Source organism: Aspergillus pseudonomiae, assembly GCF_009193645.1.
Source record: "Aspergillus pseudonomiae strain CBS 119388 unplaced genomic scaffold BDV37scaffold_5, whole genome shotgun sequence".
Classification (NCBI taxonomy): domain Eukaryota; kingdom Fungi; phylum Ascomycota; class Eurotiomycetes; order Eurotiales; family Aspergillaceae; genus Aspergillus; species Aspergillus pseudonomiae.
This window is the reverse complement of record NW_022475997.1, coordinates 248,559-263,666: the sequence shown is the minus strand read 5'-3', so window position 1 is coordinate 263,666 and position 15,108 is coordinate 248,559. Positions and strand designations below refer to the sequence as shown.

Below are 15,108 nucleotides of genomic sequence, written 5' to 3'. Positions count from 1 at the left end.
AGTATGTATTGATTGCACACATTCTGGTAATAGGCATTGTTCGTTTCCGATGGAGCCCATGCTGCAAGTTACGGTGAAATTTCTAGTGGGAGAAAGAGAAAACGGTAGCTGGCAGTTGCGACAAAGATTGAACAAGTATCGTTCCTCTGATGGTATACCTACTTATATTGCAGGTTTAGCAAGAATAGAGACAGCCTTGCGAATAGCTTACAAACACAAGAATGTCAGCTTGACCGCTATGTCAATGTGATATGTACTGCTATAAAATGCAACATTTCGGGAATGTGAGCGCGATCCCAACCAGATGCAAGGAGTGTTGATGTTTCGACTGCTTCTGCCCGAGTTGGGAAATAGTTCATGACGTGACAGCCTGTTGCAGGAATAGGTCAATACTGAGTCCTTTGAAATCTTTATTGGAGGACACATATATATTACAGGCAAGACCAGAAGCCCTGCTACCGTCTTCAAATGACCCCTAATATTCCATACAACTCCATATATCCTCGCCGTCCATTTTGAACCACTTGCCATGCCGACGCTTTCCGGGATTTACACGTCGCTGACAGGCCAAACCTTGGCCATAGACGAGCAGGGTCGTCTCAGTGTCATCCACGACGATAAGCAGAAGATTAAACTACGTGCAGATGCAGAGTTCTGGCTTTGTGAGGATGATGGGGTCAGTACTCTCCCTATAACCCGCAACTGTTACTGGAGAACCCCGTACTAAATCCTGCCCTCCGTCAGAAAATCGGCAAATTCGGATCTCCCAAGAAGGTAATAGATCTCCCAGGAAATCTCTTCCACGTTCAGACTTGCGCAACAGTGGAACTAGTCATTGCTTACTTGTTTCCACAGGTTTTCCTGCACTTCCAGGGTAAGGATTACCATATCTGGGTGGAACCGCGCGGCTTTAGTGATGGTTCATACGAGGTATGCAAAGCGAAGTTAATCTGAATACTTCCCTTTCCCAAATTGTTTTTTCCTCCTCGTGCATAGCTGACCGAGGGTGATCCATGGGAACAGTACGGACTAATTCCGATCGAACCCAATGCCCAGTATAGCAACCGATTTCTCGGCCTCAATGAAGAGGGCAATCAACTAGAGATTCTGCAGTCCTGGTCCGATGCAGCAAAATTTCGATGCATAGAGTGATTACGGTGAAGATCGTGCAATTGCATTCTGAGTCGGTCGATCTCATCCATGGCATGCTAGGGCTAGCTGGCATCTGCATGATTGCCTTTTCTGGTTGAATTTCAGATTGGACTTGACTCACGTCTATTTAAAGTAACAGCTAGACCTCCCATGTCTTTTTCTTTATTCACCCAACTCTCGATGGTATCATCTCTAGTTCACTGTCGTAATCTACCATTCCTACGAAAGTATGTCCTCAAGAAAGATGAGTGTTTCTCTTGTAAGATGTAAGCTAGGGGATAGACTATAATCTACTCTTATTCCACTTTCAATAGTGCTAGCCTTGCAAAATTTAAGTACAAATTATGAATTAGTCGGGTTCTTTTAGACGTGTTTGTCAAATATCGGTACTTAAAAGTGAGGCTGCAAGAGGGCGCCAAGACCTGTCTGTCCGTAAGATGTATCATGTAGCCCAGGGCTCCGCGATTATAAACGTCGAGAATGACTCGTTTCAAACTGCGGAGGATCTCGGGACTGCTAAAAAACTCGGTTTCTTCCTGCAGTTACGATTGGTTAAGCATGGTTTATGCATACGCATGCATGTCTCAGCCTGATTCTAGTCTAGCTCTTCACACATCCATTCGGGTGATCGACATGATCAGTCCCACGAGCCTCCACTGTCTCCTGGGTATCATTCACTGAACATCAGGTTTGGCTAATCAGAGCGAAGGACAGTGGGTGGTGGTAATTGACAAGCAGACCCATATCTCTGTCGATCATATTGTCCAATACTCAGACAATATTAGATAGAAAGGGAACTGCGAAGTGCAGAACATGGACGACACAGTGAGGGAATTTCTTGCCATCTTCTCTAAGCTGGAATTCGATCCCTGATCTCATTGATCTACGAAAATACTAAACCAAATGGGGTGGCCGAGCTATCTAGCTTTCAATCTAGCTTCAATAAACTTCTTTTCGCCATCCACTATCTGCAGTCGATAGGTCGGAAAGCCCTTGGCATGGTGCCAATAATCACTCACTGAATTCCCCTTTGGCTCATCCTTACTGTGTCTCATGGTCACGCCAGGGTTGTTGAAGCCGGGTGTGATTTCCGTTCCATTTGGACTGGATGGACCTCAGTCGGCCGGCCAGCAACATTCCCAACAGCTTGCAGTCTGCAGCATCATCACACTCAACTCCCCTCGTCTCACATCGCACTGCGCTCTCTGGGTATAGATCTACATATAAGTGGTAAAGTACGGAGGCGTGCACCAAAAGTCCTGGCGTCAACGCTAGTAACTTTGGCCTCAGGCAACGTAATAGCCTTACTTTACACAAATAAGTGGATTTATATCACGTGGTCCTCATCCAATAGAGAGCATTTTTCTATTTCTAAGCAGCACATAATTGGTCATCAATCACATGGTAGTCATGTGATTATTCTCGAAATTCTCAGTACAGTAAGGGTGTTATTGTTGCCTTAGGCCAACATTACTAGCGTTGACGCCTGGACTTTTGGTGCACGCCTCCGTATCTCTGATATCCCTGAGACTGAGTACCTTTCATTAGATTCAGAGTACGCCACGTTCGGGGCCAGTAAGCGGAAGGGGCAATACACTCTCAATAATAAAAGTCCTCCCCGATCTTCCTCATCCAAATGGGATAGAATTAAGGAGGACTCCGTGCACTATCAGTGGCTCGTTTCCTGCACCGGCATGCATGAGGTACATCATGAGTTCAGCCGGATGTGCCCTCAGAGGCCTATTTGAAGCGCAAGAATTGGGACATCTCCGGAGACTAGACCAAATAACATCTTCCATCGACCTTATTGCACGATCTTTGTGGATAGGTTATGCGTACGTGCCGCAGGTCACAGACGAGGAATGTGCGGTCCCAGAGCCAAAGTACCTATACGTGTATGCAAGTTCCTTGCCTCGGCATTCATGGTCTCACCGGTATGTAGAACACAAAGCTAATGGTTTTTCCAGTCTGACAAGACGTAGCCGATACTCCAAGAAACGATAATCACGTATTGGGTGAAATTTTATTTAGCTTCCTCTCTACAGTCTACGTGCGCCTCCTCCTACCAGCTCTGTTAACTCGGCTTTGGGAAGCACTAGCACCCTGAATCATAACCATGGGATCACTGGGAGAATTAGAGTCCTCGGATCGCAGGGGAGGTCTCTGTCGTGAAGACCCTGTCATGAATTTGACCAGTACACTGGCCAGTTATGTTCAGCATCTCGAAAGAGAACATGCCCAATCCTCATCGCTGAAGACGCAGACTTGCAATGATGTCGCACAAAAGTCGAACATTGTCGCGCTCTGCAATAAGGTCATCGCCATGACCATGGACCCGGAGATGTATCTCTTCACCACATCCTTACAGGTAGGACGGCTGGCCATGGTGCTATAAGACAAGCTTACTTAGCTCTCTAAACGCTAGTTTCACTTCTGTTCCTGCCTGAAAACCGCAGTGGATCTCAAAGTACACGAACATATTCCCCGGCATGGAGCAATCGGTATTCAGCAACTCGCCGGGGCTGTGGATGCCGACGAAAAGTTATTGAGTAAGTGCAGTATAGCGGAGGGCTACAAAGTCTGAGACTAATCTATCACACAAATGAACAGGGCGAATCATGAGGATGCTGGTCAACAAGAGCGTATTTGCCGAACCGGAACCCGGATCCTATGCCCACACCCCGGCCTCCTTGGTTATCTGCGCGCCGAACATGACGGATCTTCTCAGCCATAGGTTTGTCCTGCAACCAAGCTCGCTTGTACCAAACGATAAAGGCTAACTCCTGGAACGCTGAGCAGGCTGGAGGATGGGTTCCGAGCTGCCAGCCGACACGCAGAGGCACTGGCGAAGTTAAAATATCGGGATCCTACTGCGGAGGATGTTCTCGGCTTTCAGCTAGCCTTTTCAACTACCAAGAATTATTGGGACTATGTGGAGGAGGATGACCCTGAGTGCGGACAGCGGTTCTCCAAGGCGATGCGGGCAGTGACAGTCAACAAACTGGGCGATGTTCCCAAGCTGTATCCATTTGACAGGCTTGTCGACGATGGCGGAGTGATTGTTGATGTTGGTGGCGGAATGGGGCAGGTTGCGCAGAGCATCCTCTCTCACTGGCCTGGACTCGGGCTGAAATGTATTGTTCAAGACAAGTTTGCATGCAAGAGTCGTAGCACGCATCCCGACTTGGAGATGCAGAGTTACGACTTTTTCAGCTCACAACCGGTCAAAGGTATGCCAATCCCCCCATCCCCGCACTGTACTTAATGATTGTGACGGAGAAGCCCCACAATATATGTCTCTAAACTCACCGGTATTAGGAGCCGCGGCGTATCTCTTCCGTCATATATTCCACGATTGGCCGGATGATGCCTGCATAAAGATCCTGAAGAACACCGTGGAGGCACTTGATTCTCATCGGAGTCGAATACTCATCTGCGATCAGATTATGGAGGAAAAGAATCCGTCCACGGCGGCCGTGCTTTACGACATCGATATGATGTGTTTGTACGGCGGCAAAGAAAGGACCTTGTCAGAATGGGAGGCATTGTTGAAGGCTGCGGACCAGAGACTGGAAATCAAGAACGTATTCAGGAGCCCTAATCAAGTCTCGGGTATTCTTGACGTGCAGGTTTGCTGCGATTAGTCGGCGTGTGTTTAATGGTTGGTAGTTAAAGATATCATGAGCAAACAGAACGAGTCTCGGGCATGTTGTCTATTCATAGGAAACCAACTATATCTATTACTGTAGTATTTATCGTCGTCAGTTATTTTTAGCCATGATGCGTAACAAAAAAATGAAGTCAACTTAACGTCTTCGTTGATTGAGGATTTTTACGGGCTTTAGCCAGTGTATTTTTGTTGGCTAGTGCCTCAGGCATTGAGCCTTGCCCTAAAGGTGTAGCTCTGTTCATAGCAACGCGATCTTGGGTCAAGTATCCTGGATAGAAGCCCTTCTATGCCTAAATCGGTTAGACCTTCCTAATGTGGTATGATGTACGATGAACTTGGAATTGACAGGCTAGACTCTTCATCTCAATTGCGTCTCCCAAGCAAACAGATAGAGTGATGACAGGGTACACTAGTAAAAGAAAACTCGATCTTGCTACTTCAAAATTAGCAATATCTACGGCTTCGTGTAACCTTGTACTTTAAAGCTATACTAGATGTGTTCGAAGAAGCGCAATTTGAAAAGTTGCTGGGTACTTTCAAAAATGGACCCCGAAAAATATATATATACATTCTGGACCTCGACTTTCAACTTGCCTCTCTTCTTTTGGAGCTCAAAGCTATGGTTCAACCCGAATCAAGTTTCCCTGTCCATCCTTTCAAGATTGATCTTGAGTAATCCTTTGGTCTGTCACAGTAATGTAGTGAGGTTGAAGTTGGTGGAACACTTGAAACTGTAGTTGTTTCGGATCCGAGCCGGACCCGAGACCCCGAACCTAAGATACCAGCATATCTGTTATGTCCGGGGTGGAATTCGCGCGACGCTGCACGTTCGGGGTACCGATTCTGCTGCTCTCCTGAAGACACAGAATTCTGGTGTATACTTGGTTACGTTCATATCTACGGAGTATTGTTGACAGCGTTAATAAAGTTCTTTCATATGGAGGATAAATCTCGATTAAATAATCTAACCAGCCTACCCAACACTGCACATTTCTTCGATTTGCTCCAAGAGTAAGGGTCAACCGTGTTTTGGCCTTCCCCTTGCATAAAACATTCCTCCGACCACACACACGCGAATTGAACTTGGGTATCTCAGGTCTCAAGGGTATTCGCTTCTTGTTTTTTCCCTTCCTCTAAACGAAATTGCTTAAAACCCGCTAAGTTGTTGAAGACAAGATATCCGAACTGCTGCTTGCATATCGGTCCTTATGGCTAAGCTCAGGCCTCCGGCGAGCTAGTAGATGGATATAGTGCTTAGTAGAATGGCTCAGATTGGTAGGTCTACCCTTTCTCGGGAGCAACTGCAGGGCGTTGCTGCGTAGAAGGCGTGTATTGGTTGCATAAATTGTATTGCGACTGACGCCGAGTCTCTTAGCTTATTTGAGTCGGGGATTCCTGGTTTTCTAGAGCAGACAAAATAGCCGCCCGAGTCTCGGTAGACAGCTCAGTATTCGGCTTTCGATTGCCACTAATTTCGGTTTTGGAAGCTGTCATTTTGATCCAATGGTCAGTAGTTGAAAAAGCTGGGACACTTTGACGCGTCGGGAAAACGCGCTAGTGTGTTTACACTTTGACCTACCTTGGATTCAATGATGCTTGGCTTGGTGTGACGAGGTAGCGAACAATTCTACATTACTTTATGGGAATGATGATACTAAAGTAATCTGAGACTCTAGATTTTGTACATGTGCATGCCTCATTTCTTGGTCAACCAAGAATTGTACCGACCACATCTTTGCCTACACCCTCAACGGTGGGCACTATTACACCCAGGCTGCCTGGCTCGGAGAGCGGCAACAGCTCATCAGTATGCGAACAATCTGACTGTATAGCCTCGCCATTCATCCTCTCCTCTAGCCAAGCAAAGGCTTCCAGAAATCCATCGACTTGCAGAAGTATATGCTCGTGCGTCAAAACATTCTTATATTTGACCGCTGTGCCTCCCGCACAATACCGCGACGCAACGATCTCTGCCGTGCTGGCGGGACTGATCTCATCGAGAGCCCCCTTGTACACGAAGATCGGTATCTTAGGCGGATTCTGTCCGAGGTTGTTATCCTTCAAGGCCTGCTGCATCTGAGGATAACTTAGGATGCTAGGATCCTTGAAATAGGAGAAGATATCCTGGAAGGGGTATTCGATGACATTTGCCACGAAACAGTTATGGTTCGCATCGTAGAACTTCGCCTTTTTGCTCTCGATAAGCTGCTCCTTGTATAACGCCGCGATGTCGGGATATTCATGCGCTATGCCGTTGAAGCCCCCAAAGTCAAGCCCCACAAACGGGCCCTTGTTAACGGTATATGTGACGACCTCGATATCGCCGATAAGCCCTCCCAGCGCGGCGCCAACGATCATATCCAGATCGGGGGCGTAGGTTGGCTGGAGTTCAGCGGCGAATCCGCTTGCTAGACTTCCTCCCGAATAACCCCACATCGCGACGGATGCATTTGGGGAGACAGTAGTAAAGTCCGAAGAGCGAAGGACGGCTCTAATCCCATCCAGAACAGCATGGCCGGCGCGACGATTTGCCAAAAAGGCGGCCTTGGGACCCTCGTGATCCGGTATACTCACAATCCAGCCCTTTTCCAGCGCCGCTCGAAATAGGACTGTGTGACTTTGGATTCCTACTTTGGAAAGGAGGTCGTTGTCTTCTATGCCGGTTTGGAGGACGTATGATGGTGCACAGTTAACGGCAGATGAGTCCTCTGGAATCTGGTAGGACAGCAGTCTCGAGGTATTGGCATTTTCTGGGACGAGAACTGTGGTGACTGTTGCCGTGGCGTTGTCCCAGTTGTCCGTGGATCGGTACAAGATTTGGTATGCCGCTTCCAGTTTGATCTTTATGGGGTCGATTAGGGCGATCGGGTGTGGTACGTTTCTGTATCGCAGGATAGTACCTGGGTCTTCGTTTTCGTATCCTGCCGGGGGTTCGTAGAAGGGGTCTGTACTGGGAGGGGTGACTGTGGCCCTACTCGCCAGGCCACCGGGGTAGGCAAGACATGTCGCGAAGACAAAGAAGAATGACAGTAAGGATCCTAGCCCCAGCATTCTGATGATGTGTAGGACCGCACCGGTGGATGCCCCCAGTCGAAATATGTGTATAGCTGCACAAGAGGGAAGACCTCAAATAAATAACACCTGCTGACAGAAACCACCATAAGGTTGACTGCCCTGTCTATGTTCCCGTGTTATACATTCCGATCCATGTATATAAACAATGATACTAGCAATTTTATAAGGATCTGCGTTTTCCTCAATGGTATACTATAAGATCTGAATTCATCCATTCCTTTTGCCGACTGGTCTTCCAATCGCTAGCTAGATATTGGAATCTCTTCGTGATTTTCTGGTTGTGATTACTCTCCAGGAAGTCGTTATGCAGTAAATTATTGAGAGGACAGCACATGGAAATGATCAACATACCTTCTTATCCCTTGGCTTCCGAGGCCAGACATTGGGAGCGTTGTCCTACTGATGAGCATCGACAGAAAAGATCTATAAACTAACCAAGAGAGGTAAGCGGGTTGTGAATCGCATCTTCTCCTGATCGGCCGGGTATTATGTTTATACTAACAAATATGCCGTCCGTTGGAGATCTCGTAGCCGGGATGGACTGTGATACCGCAAAGATCGACATCAATACCCCAACCATATCTAGAATGCTAGGTTAGGGTTCCGTATTCAAGTAAGGGGCAGGGCAAAAGCATCTCCTCGGGTAAACTCAGCCTGCCAAGACTGGACTTCCCACCAATAATGGACTAGATCGCCTGATACGGTTATTGAGACTTTAGACCGATCGTCACTCATCCCTTCGATTGAGGAGTTGGATTACCGTTGCCCAGAACGTCACTTCCGCATCAGGATTGTAGGCCCAGGTAGCATAAAGTGAGACGTAACCATTCGTTGTTAGCTCTGCAATGGTACAGTCAATTAGATATCTAGCCCCTTTTTCCTTCTGATGCCTCACGATATCAGCCCAAACAGTTGTCGCTGCCCTTGCCCCGGACTGTTCCTATAGCTCAGCAACTCCTTGTCCTGGGCCCGCGTGTTTCTCTGTTCTTCTGGCGCACACCCTAGTAAGCAATGTGGGTGGACTGGTCAGCTTTTCCCCACCGTAATTAAGCAATCAACTAAAGATCAATAGAATATGCCTTAAACAACCTTGCCAATGCTCTTTAGGACGAATACGACAACGATCTAGGAATGGAGGCCATCGGTATGCGGCGGCAACGACGTCTCGATCCCGGGCCGATCCACTTCCTAAGGATGCTTTTCCCAACTACGGAGTAAGCGTTGAATTTCTTTAGTACTAAACGTGGTCTGGTAACTTATTTTGACTGTTTCTTACCATTTTGTCGTATTTTATTCTACGCTGTCCTATTTTTATTTTTATTTTTGGTACCGCCTGGGTATGATTTGCTCGAGGCCTATTTAAATCGGCATATCCACTTGTTTTGTTCTGGGACAATAGCGATCATCTATCGGGCGTATAAATTAGGCATAGACCTAGATAAAACGGCAAGTCCATGCCGGGTTGTACTCCGCAAAAATGCTCATAAGAGACGATCGTCACTTTGACTTGGCGACAATCGAGGGGTCGAAAGGTGGAGCTACATACCAGGGTCATAGACGCTACTGCGCAGTACCACAGTAATAAGCATACTAAGAACCAGTCTATGTCTACATCGGGGTAGATTCCCAATCCGGTAGTATTGGCTAGCTGTGCACTCGTTATCGTCGGGAGTTGTCCCAGGGCCACCATATAGAGTGATGGCAGTATACGCTAGTAAAGAAGTCTCTCACTATGCGGCAATCAATATTATGTCTGGTTTTATGGAATCCTGTCCAAGGCTATATAGATGTGTACGTACAGGTACTATATAAGTCCGAGCCTTGAACGAGGACATGTAAAATAAGATATCTTCGATATCTTGAGTGTCTTTTCTACCTCTATATCCTAGGGCCATGATTTCAAATTCTGCCAAGCTTCTCTATCCTTCCCTCTATTAATCGATCTTAGAAAATCTAATTCTCTATTCCAGTAATATAGTAAGGTTAAGGATAGTGGAACAGTGCAAATGTCCGAACTGTAGTTGTTATGGATCCGAGATGCCGTGGTATCTATTTTTCAGAGACTTCTAAAGCTCTTTCGTATAGAACATAAATCGCCTTTTAATAAACTACCTAGCCTACTCAGTACTGCACATGATTTCATCAGCTCTAACTACGAGTGAGTATAGGCTGTGTTTTGGACTTTCTCTGCACCGAAGATTCGGCCGAAAGTATGATATGCTTCCTGTCATGAGAACTCTACCACGGACGCACGAATAGAAGGCTCTGTTATTGTATTTTATTTTTTATTTTTTTTTTACTTTGCCAAGAGGACGCAATATGTACTCTCGGCAGTGCAAGACGTCATAGTCATAGTACAACGATGATCGCCATTAGTTATGTTCTTCGTAATTGGTAAAGCATCAACCCACAGAAGCCCCATCGCCGAGGGCAGCTAATCAGCGGCCAAAGTTCAAGTGCGTTATTTTCTGATAGAGTATCTTTGATGTAATTGATTCAGTTCGAGAAAATACATGAAGAAACAACCCGTTACCGGACCTTCTGGGTTATCCGCGAGGCCCGAAGCATACAATTCATCTATGCATTCCATGACGTAGAAAGGTTATATAAGTAGAGCCAATGTTCGCTTCCAAGACTTTGTATAATGCCAGCAACAAGTTATGAGAACTCGGAGGTGAATCTACTACAAGAGATCGTTGCAAGAACCCGTCATAATGGCACAGCGTATTGATGTGCATCATCACTATATCCCCCTTCCCTATTTGCAAGGTCTGTTTTATCTTTCATCCATTGAGAGATACCTTTGAGACTAATAATCTAATTCTTAAGCCCTTGAAAAAACTGGTGGTGATCCCTCCGGATAGCCTACGCCCGCTTGATCCTTGACATGGACCAAAAGATTTGCAAAGATTGTGATATTGAAACAGCAACTTTATCCATGACTGCTCCTGGTACAGGGTTTCTCAAGGGAGCTGAGTCTGCCCATATTGCCAGAGAATGCAATGAGTTTGGGAAGTCCCTGAGAGACAAACATCCTAAGAATCACGGGTTCTTTGCTACGCTGCCGGATATTCTTGATACTGAGGCTACTTTGAAGGAAATTCAATGTGCCTTTGATAATCTCCAAGCTGATGGTTTTACCCTCTTTACCAGGTATGGCAACGGGAATTATTATTTAGGACATCCTGCGATTCAGCCTATATGGCAAGAACTGAACCGACGTGCTGCGGTGGTATTTAATCACCCGACTCTTCCAGTGGATACCAATCTTGTCAACAAAATGCCTCCCCACCCTATGATTGATTATCCACATGAAACAACTGGCACAGCTGTTGATCTTATAACAACTGATACTCTGAGAAAGTATAGCAATTGCAAGATTATCTTGTCTCATGGTGGTGGAAGTCTGCCTTGGCTGGCCAGACGTCCAGCAATCATGCTAAAAGATCTCAATCTGTCTACCATGACACCTGAACATTTTATAGAGAATGCGCGAATATTCTACCATGATTTGGCCCTGACAGACTCCTTATTTGCGTTACCTCTCCTGCAGAGGTTTGCTGCTTCTGATCATATTCTTTTTGGAAGTGATTTCCCGTATGCCCCTTAGGCTACGGTTAGGCGGTTTAGCGAGGAGCTGACTGAGGCCAATCTCTAGAAGTAAGATGCAGAGAAGATTAGCCGTGACAATGCCCTCAAGTTATTCCCTCGCCTTTCCTCCCAGTGAAGAATCTTTGGCGGCTTGTGTCATGAATGCACACAAACCCAAAATGGAAAACGAGGGGGAAGTAGGAGCGGGCTAAAGATTTTCTCCCTGGACTTGTTTCTGTTCCCTTGTTTTCTTCTTTCTAATGTGCCTCTGAGCCCCTAGGGTCTTATAAAGAAACCGAGAAATAAATATGTAATAAACTCGTATAGTTCTCTAATCAACATATTTAATTTATAGTCTTCAGAGAGAGAAAAATGTATATCTTTATAGCTTTGCCATAGCATATGCTATGTTCCTATACTCTAATTAAAATTACCCTCAGTATTTACACTTTACTTGACCTTTGGAGAGACATTAGGTAACATAAATAGGCGGTGCAGTGGTGAGGGCTCCAGACCTCCTCGTACTCGGCCATAACCATGGATCGAGTTTCATTTAAGTTCAGCCAATGACCGCTATATATAACCTACCATCTCCAGCGATTTAAATATCAAGCATTGTAGCACGTGTTCGAGATCAACTTCCACCTAGCTGTGCCTAGCTGTGTTAATCCGCAGCGGTAGGCAAGTAACAGCATCACAGAACTACCATGATAGGGTTTCATCCATGTCGAAGCGCAAGAAACCAATCAGGCAAAAAGAGAGAATCTCACAATGCCGTTGAGCTCTCCGACCCCTCAACCAGCGTGCCTAGTCGCTGGTGGCGTAGTGCAACACCATTTCCTGTTTTGGCAGTAATTGTCATCTTCATCTCTATCTCGCCTGCAGCCATTTAACAGATATATAGGGAACGCTATGTGCGATGGCGATCATGTTCAATATCTGTACTGTCTCCCAAGGATGGCAGGAAATGGAAAATGTTGATGGGAGCATAAACATATTATCTCAACCAAGTTGGTGAGTATCATTCTACTCCTGTCTTTTCTCCCAGGGTTTAACGACCAGTAAATGTTTCAGGATGGTCGCACTTAAAGCGGTATCCTTAGCTCTGGCTGCCATCTCGTACATCGTGCTAATATTGACAATGATGTGCAAACGAAACCCGCAGATAGGATTCATTGTGACAATATTGGGTTGGTTAACCGCAGGGGTATTATTATTCATCCTCATAGGTGTCACTCTCCGGCGACATCCAACAGTGCAACCACGAGAGTCATTGAAGTATACACAGGGCTACTTCTACGGTATTATAGCTGCAAGTTTGTATATTTTCATTGCAGTTTTACTATCAGCTTATACTGCCACTTTGCGCTTGGTTTCCTTAAGCCGTCAGGACAGGCGAACGGTCGAATATACTAGCATCATCCTGCGAACTATCACTTTTATAGCCGTTCTTACAGGTGGTGCAGGTGTGTACAGCGCTATTGAGGGTTGGTCTTTTATGGACGCATTGTACTTTACCGACTACACCGTTCTCACTATTGGAATCGGGAATATTGTCCCCAAGACACATCTCGGAAGAAGTCTGCTATTCCCGTACGCTACTGTCGGGATTATAACGTTGGGTCTCGTTGTGAACTCTATAAGATCATTCGGGAAGAGTATCAGACGTATGAAACTAAGACTGGAGCTCCAAGAAGCGCGCAGCGAGCTTCTGAAAGGAAAGAACTCAACAAGGCCGGTTCATGACGAAAACAGGGACAGTATAACATTATCCAGCATACTATCCACGGCCACGCTGCCTCAAACGAGTGACGTGGCGGAGCTTCAGCGCATCCGATCTGATTTCAACCGAAGAGTCCAAGTGCAGGCCCTTCTCTTTTTCATCTTGGCATGGTTTGTCCTGTGGCTTCTCAGTGCCGCGGTATTTCGTCGATCGGAACGAAGCGAGGGCTGGACGTACTTCATAGCTCTTTACTTTACATACACTTCATTAACAACCATTGGCTATGGAGACTTCTACCCTACCAGCAACTTTGGCAAGGTTTTCTTCGTCTTCTGGTCGCTGCTTGCTATCCCCGTTCTGACCAATCTCGTCACTGCCATGGGCGACATAGGTGTGCGAACGGCTGTTTACTTTGCTGGGTATATCTTGACGTTAGGCAAATCAAGAATCAAGAGGCGTAGTGAAAAGAGTGGGTCAGATCCGGAATCGCGAAGCAATTGTAGGGATATCGAAAAACATGCTGAATTGTCGTCAAAGTTGAGCAAGCGGTCGATGGACCTGAGTACAATACCAACAACGACCACTTTTGCGGCTAACGACCTTCAATTGTCCCAGTCGGTGAATGAACCTGGACAGTACGTGCTTCTACTAGCTGAAGAAATCAGCAAGCTCGTAACAGCGCTTATGGATGGTGCCAGTGAGCAGGACCCTCGTCGCGATTGGCCGTGGGTCCTCTCCCTACTCAATTCACACAATGGCGAGGCGAGTGGTTCAGTCGTACCCGTTTATCCTGGGATTATGAATCATAGCACACTGCACGCCAGTGACGGCTTGATCAGCGAGGAAAAAGCTGCGATGGAAAGGAACAATGAAACTTTGTTGATGATCAAGTTGTTGACAGAGAAGCTCTGTGCGGACTTGAGGAAGACTGAAGCGAATGCACCTTAGGAAAGAAATATATACGAAGTGGAAATGGGGAATATCATATTGAATATAATCTGCACAACTATGCAAATAAAGCAGTGATAAGAGGTAGCCGAATTAAACTTCTGGTACTCCAGAACAATAAATTGGGAAGTAATCACACCACCAAAGCCATCAAGAAGCCATCATGGTTCTTTGCACCCAGAGTCTGTACAAGCACTGCTTCTACTCGCGTATCCTGCCCAACCTTTTCCACCAGGGATATCGCCCCTTCTTTACGTTTCTCCGGGCCCACGATTCCGTCTTCCAGCATACTCTGAACCGCATTGTCGACCAATATGACAGCCCCGGGGCCCTTGGCTAGTTTAACACCATAGTCGAAATAATGCCACTGATTATCCCAGTCCGCATCGATAAACACAAAATCGAACTTCGATCGCTTCCCTTGCTGAATTTCCTCCTCTAACCGGGGCAACACCTCCAGACCAGGCCCGAGCAACACCTCAGCCTCGTCCGGAACTTTCACCCCAGCGTTGCGCAGATTCTGGATAGCAAGCTCTCGTCTGTCTTCAAGAATTTCGATGCTAGTCACCTTCCCCTTATTGCCATTGGCATTGAGGGCCCGGGCGAACCAGATGCTGGAGTATCCACCCAAGGTGCCGATTTCCAGTACGTTGTGGGCGCCTGACATCTTGGTCAGCAGGGAAAGGAATTTGCCCTGGGCTGGGGAGACGGCAATTGGTGGTATTCCATTTTTGGCGCAGTTGGAGATAGTGTCGGTTAGGGCTTGGTCAGTTGGGACCAGATGGGAAACGGCGTAGGAATCCACTTCCTTTTGGAGCGTGGTGGTCGGGGACATGTTGATGTTTTAATTAAATAGGTTGCGGTGGCGTCTGCTATGGTAGGGTCGAGGCAATTGGTTGTTGGGAGTTGTGAAGAATGTGAGGGTTAAATTCTATCGATGAGATGGATG

General features: G+C 46.5%; 6 protein-coding genes across 6 annotated transcripts; 4 read left to right on the top strand and 2 right to left on the bottom strand.

Moving 5' to 3' along the window:
- Positions 1–529: 529 nt before the first annotated feature.
- Positions 530–1,152, top strand: BDV37DRAFT_278695 (uncharacterized protein; the record flags this gene model as incomplete). Its single annotated transcript, XM_032086131.1, has 3 exons — positions 530–676; positions 745–930; positions 997–1,152. The coding sequence occupies 3 exons, from the start codon at positions 530–532 to the stop codon at positions 1,150–1,152; spliced, it is 489 nt and encodes a 162-aa protein (XP_031946006.1).
- Positions 1,153–3,268: 2,116 nt separating this feature from the next.
- Positions 3,269–4,796, top strand: BDV37DRAFT_278694 (O-methyltransferase-domain-containing protein; the record flags this gene model as incomplete). The annotated part of the gene is made up of 5 exons (XM_032086130.1): positions 3,269–3,520; positions 3,578–3,701; positions 3,763–3,886; positions 3,952–4,382; positions 4,471–4,796. 5 exons carry the CDS (start codon positions 3,269–3,271, stop codon positions 4,794–4,796), a joined length of 1,257 nt encoding a protein of 418 aa, XP_031946005.1.
- Positions 4,797–6,529: 1,733 nt separating this feature from the next.
- BDV37DRAFT_295271 (secretory lipase-domain-containing protein) lies at positions 6,530–7,873 on the bottom strand (the record flags this gene model as incomplete). The annotated part of the gene is made up of 1 exon (XM_032089825.1): positions 6,530–7,873. One exon carries the CDS (start codon positions 7,871–7,873, stop codon positions 6,530–6,532), a length of 1,344 nt encoding a protein of 447 aa, XP_031946004.1.
- A 2,738-nt stretch (positions 7,874–10,611) lies between these two features.
- Positions 10,612–11,507, top strand: BDV37DRAFT_268304 (amidohydrolase family protein; the record flags this gene model as incomplete). The annotated part of the gene is made up of 2 exons (XM_032084157.1): positions 10,612–10,666; positions 10,762–11,507. 2 exons carry the CDS (start codon positions 10,612–10,614, stop codon positions 11,505–11,507), a joined length of 801 nt encoding a protein of 266 aa, XP_031946003.1.
- A 1,056-nt stretch (positions 11,508–12,563) lies between these two features.
- Positions 12,564–14,159, top strand: BDV37DRAFT_278692 (potassium channel family protein; the record flags this gene model as incomplete). The annotated part of the gene is made up of 1 exon (XM_032086129.1): positions 12,564–14,159. The coding sequence occupies one exon, from the start codon at positions 12,564–12,566 to the stop codon at positions 14,157–14,159; it is 1,596 nt and encodes a 531-aa protein (XP_031946002.1).
- A 133-nt stretch (positions 14,160–14,292) lies between these two features.
- Positions 14,293–14,994, bottom strand: BDV37DRAFT_278691 (O-methyltransferase; the record flags this gene model as incomplete). The annotated part of the gene is made up of 1 exon (XM_032086128.1): positions 14,293–14,994. The coding sequence occupies one exon, from the start codon at positions 14,992–14,994 to the stop codon at positions 14,293–14,295; it is 702 nt and encodes a 233-aa protein (XP_031946001.1).
- Positions 14,995–15,108: the final 114 nt, after the last annotated feature.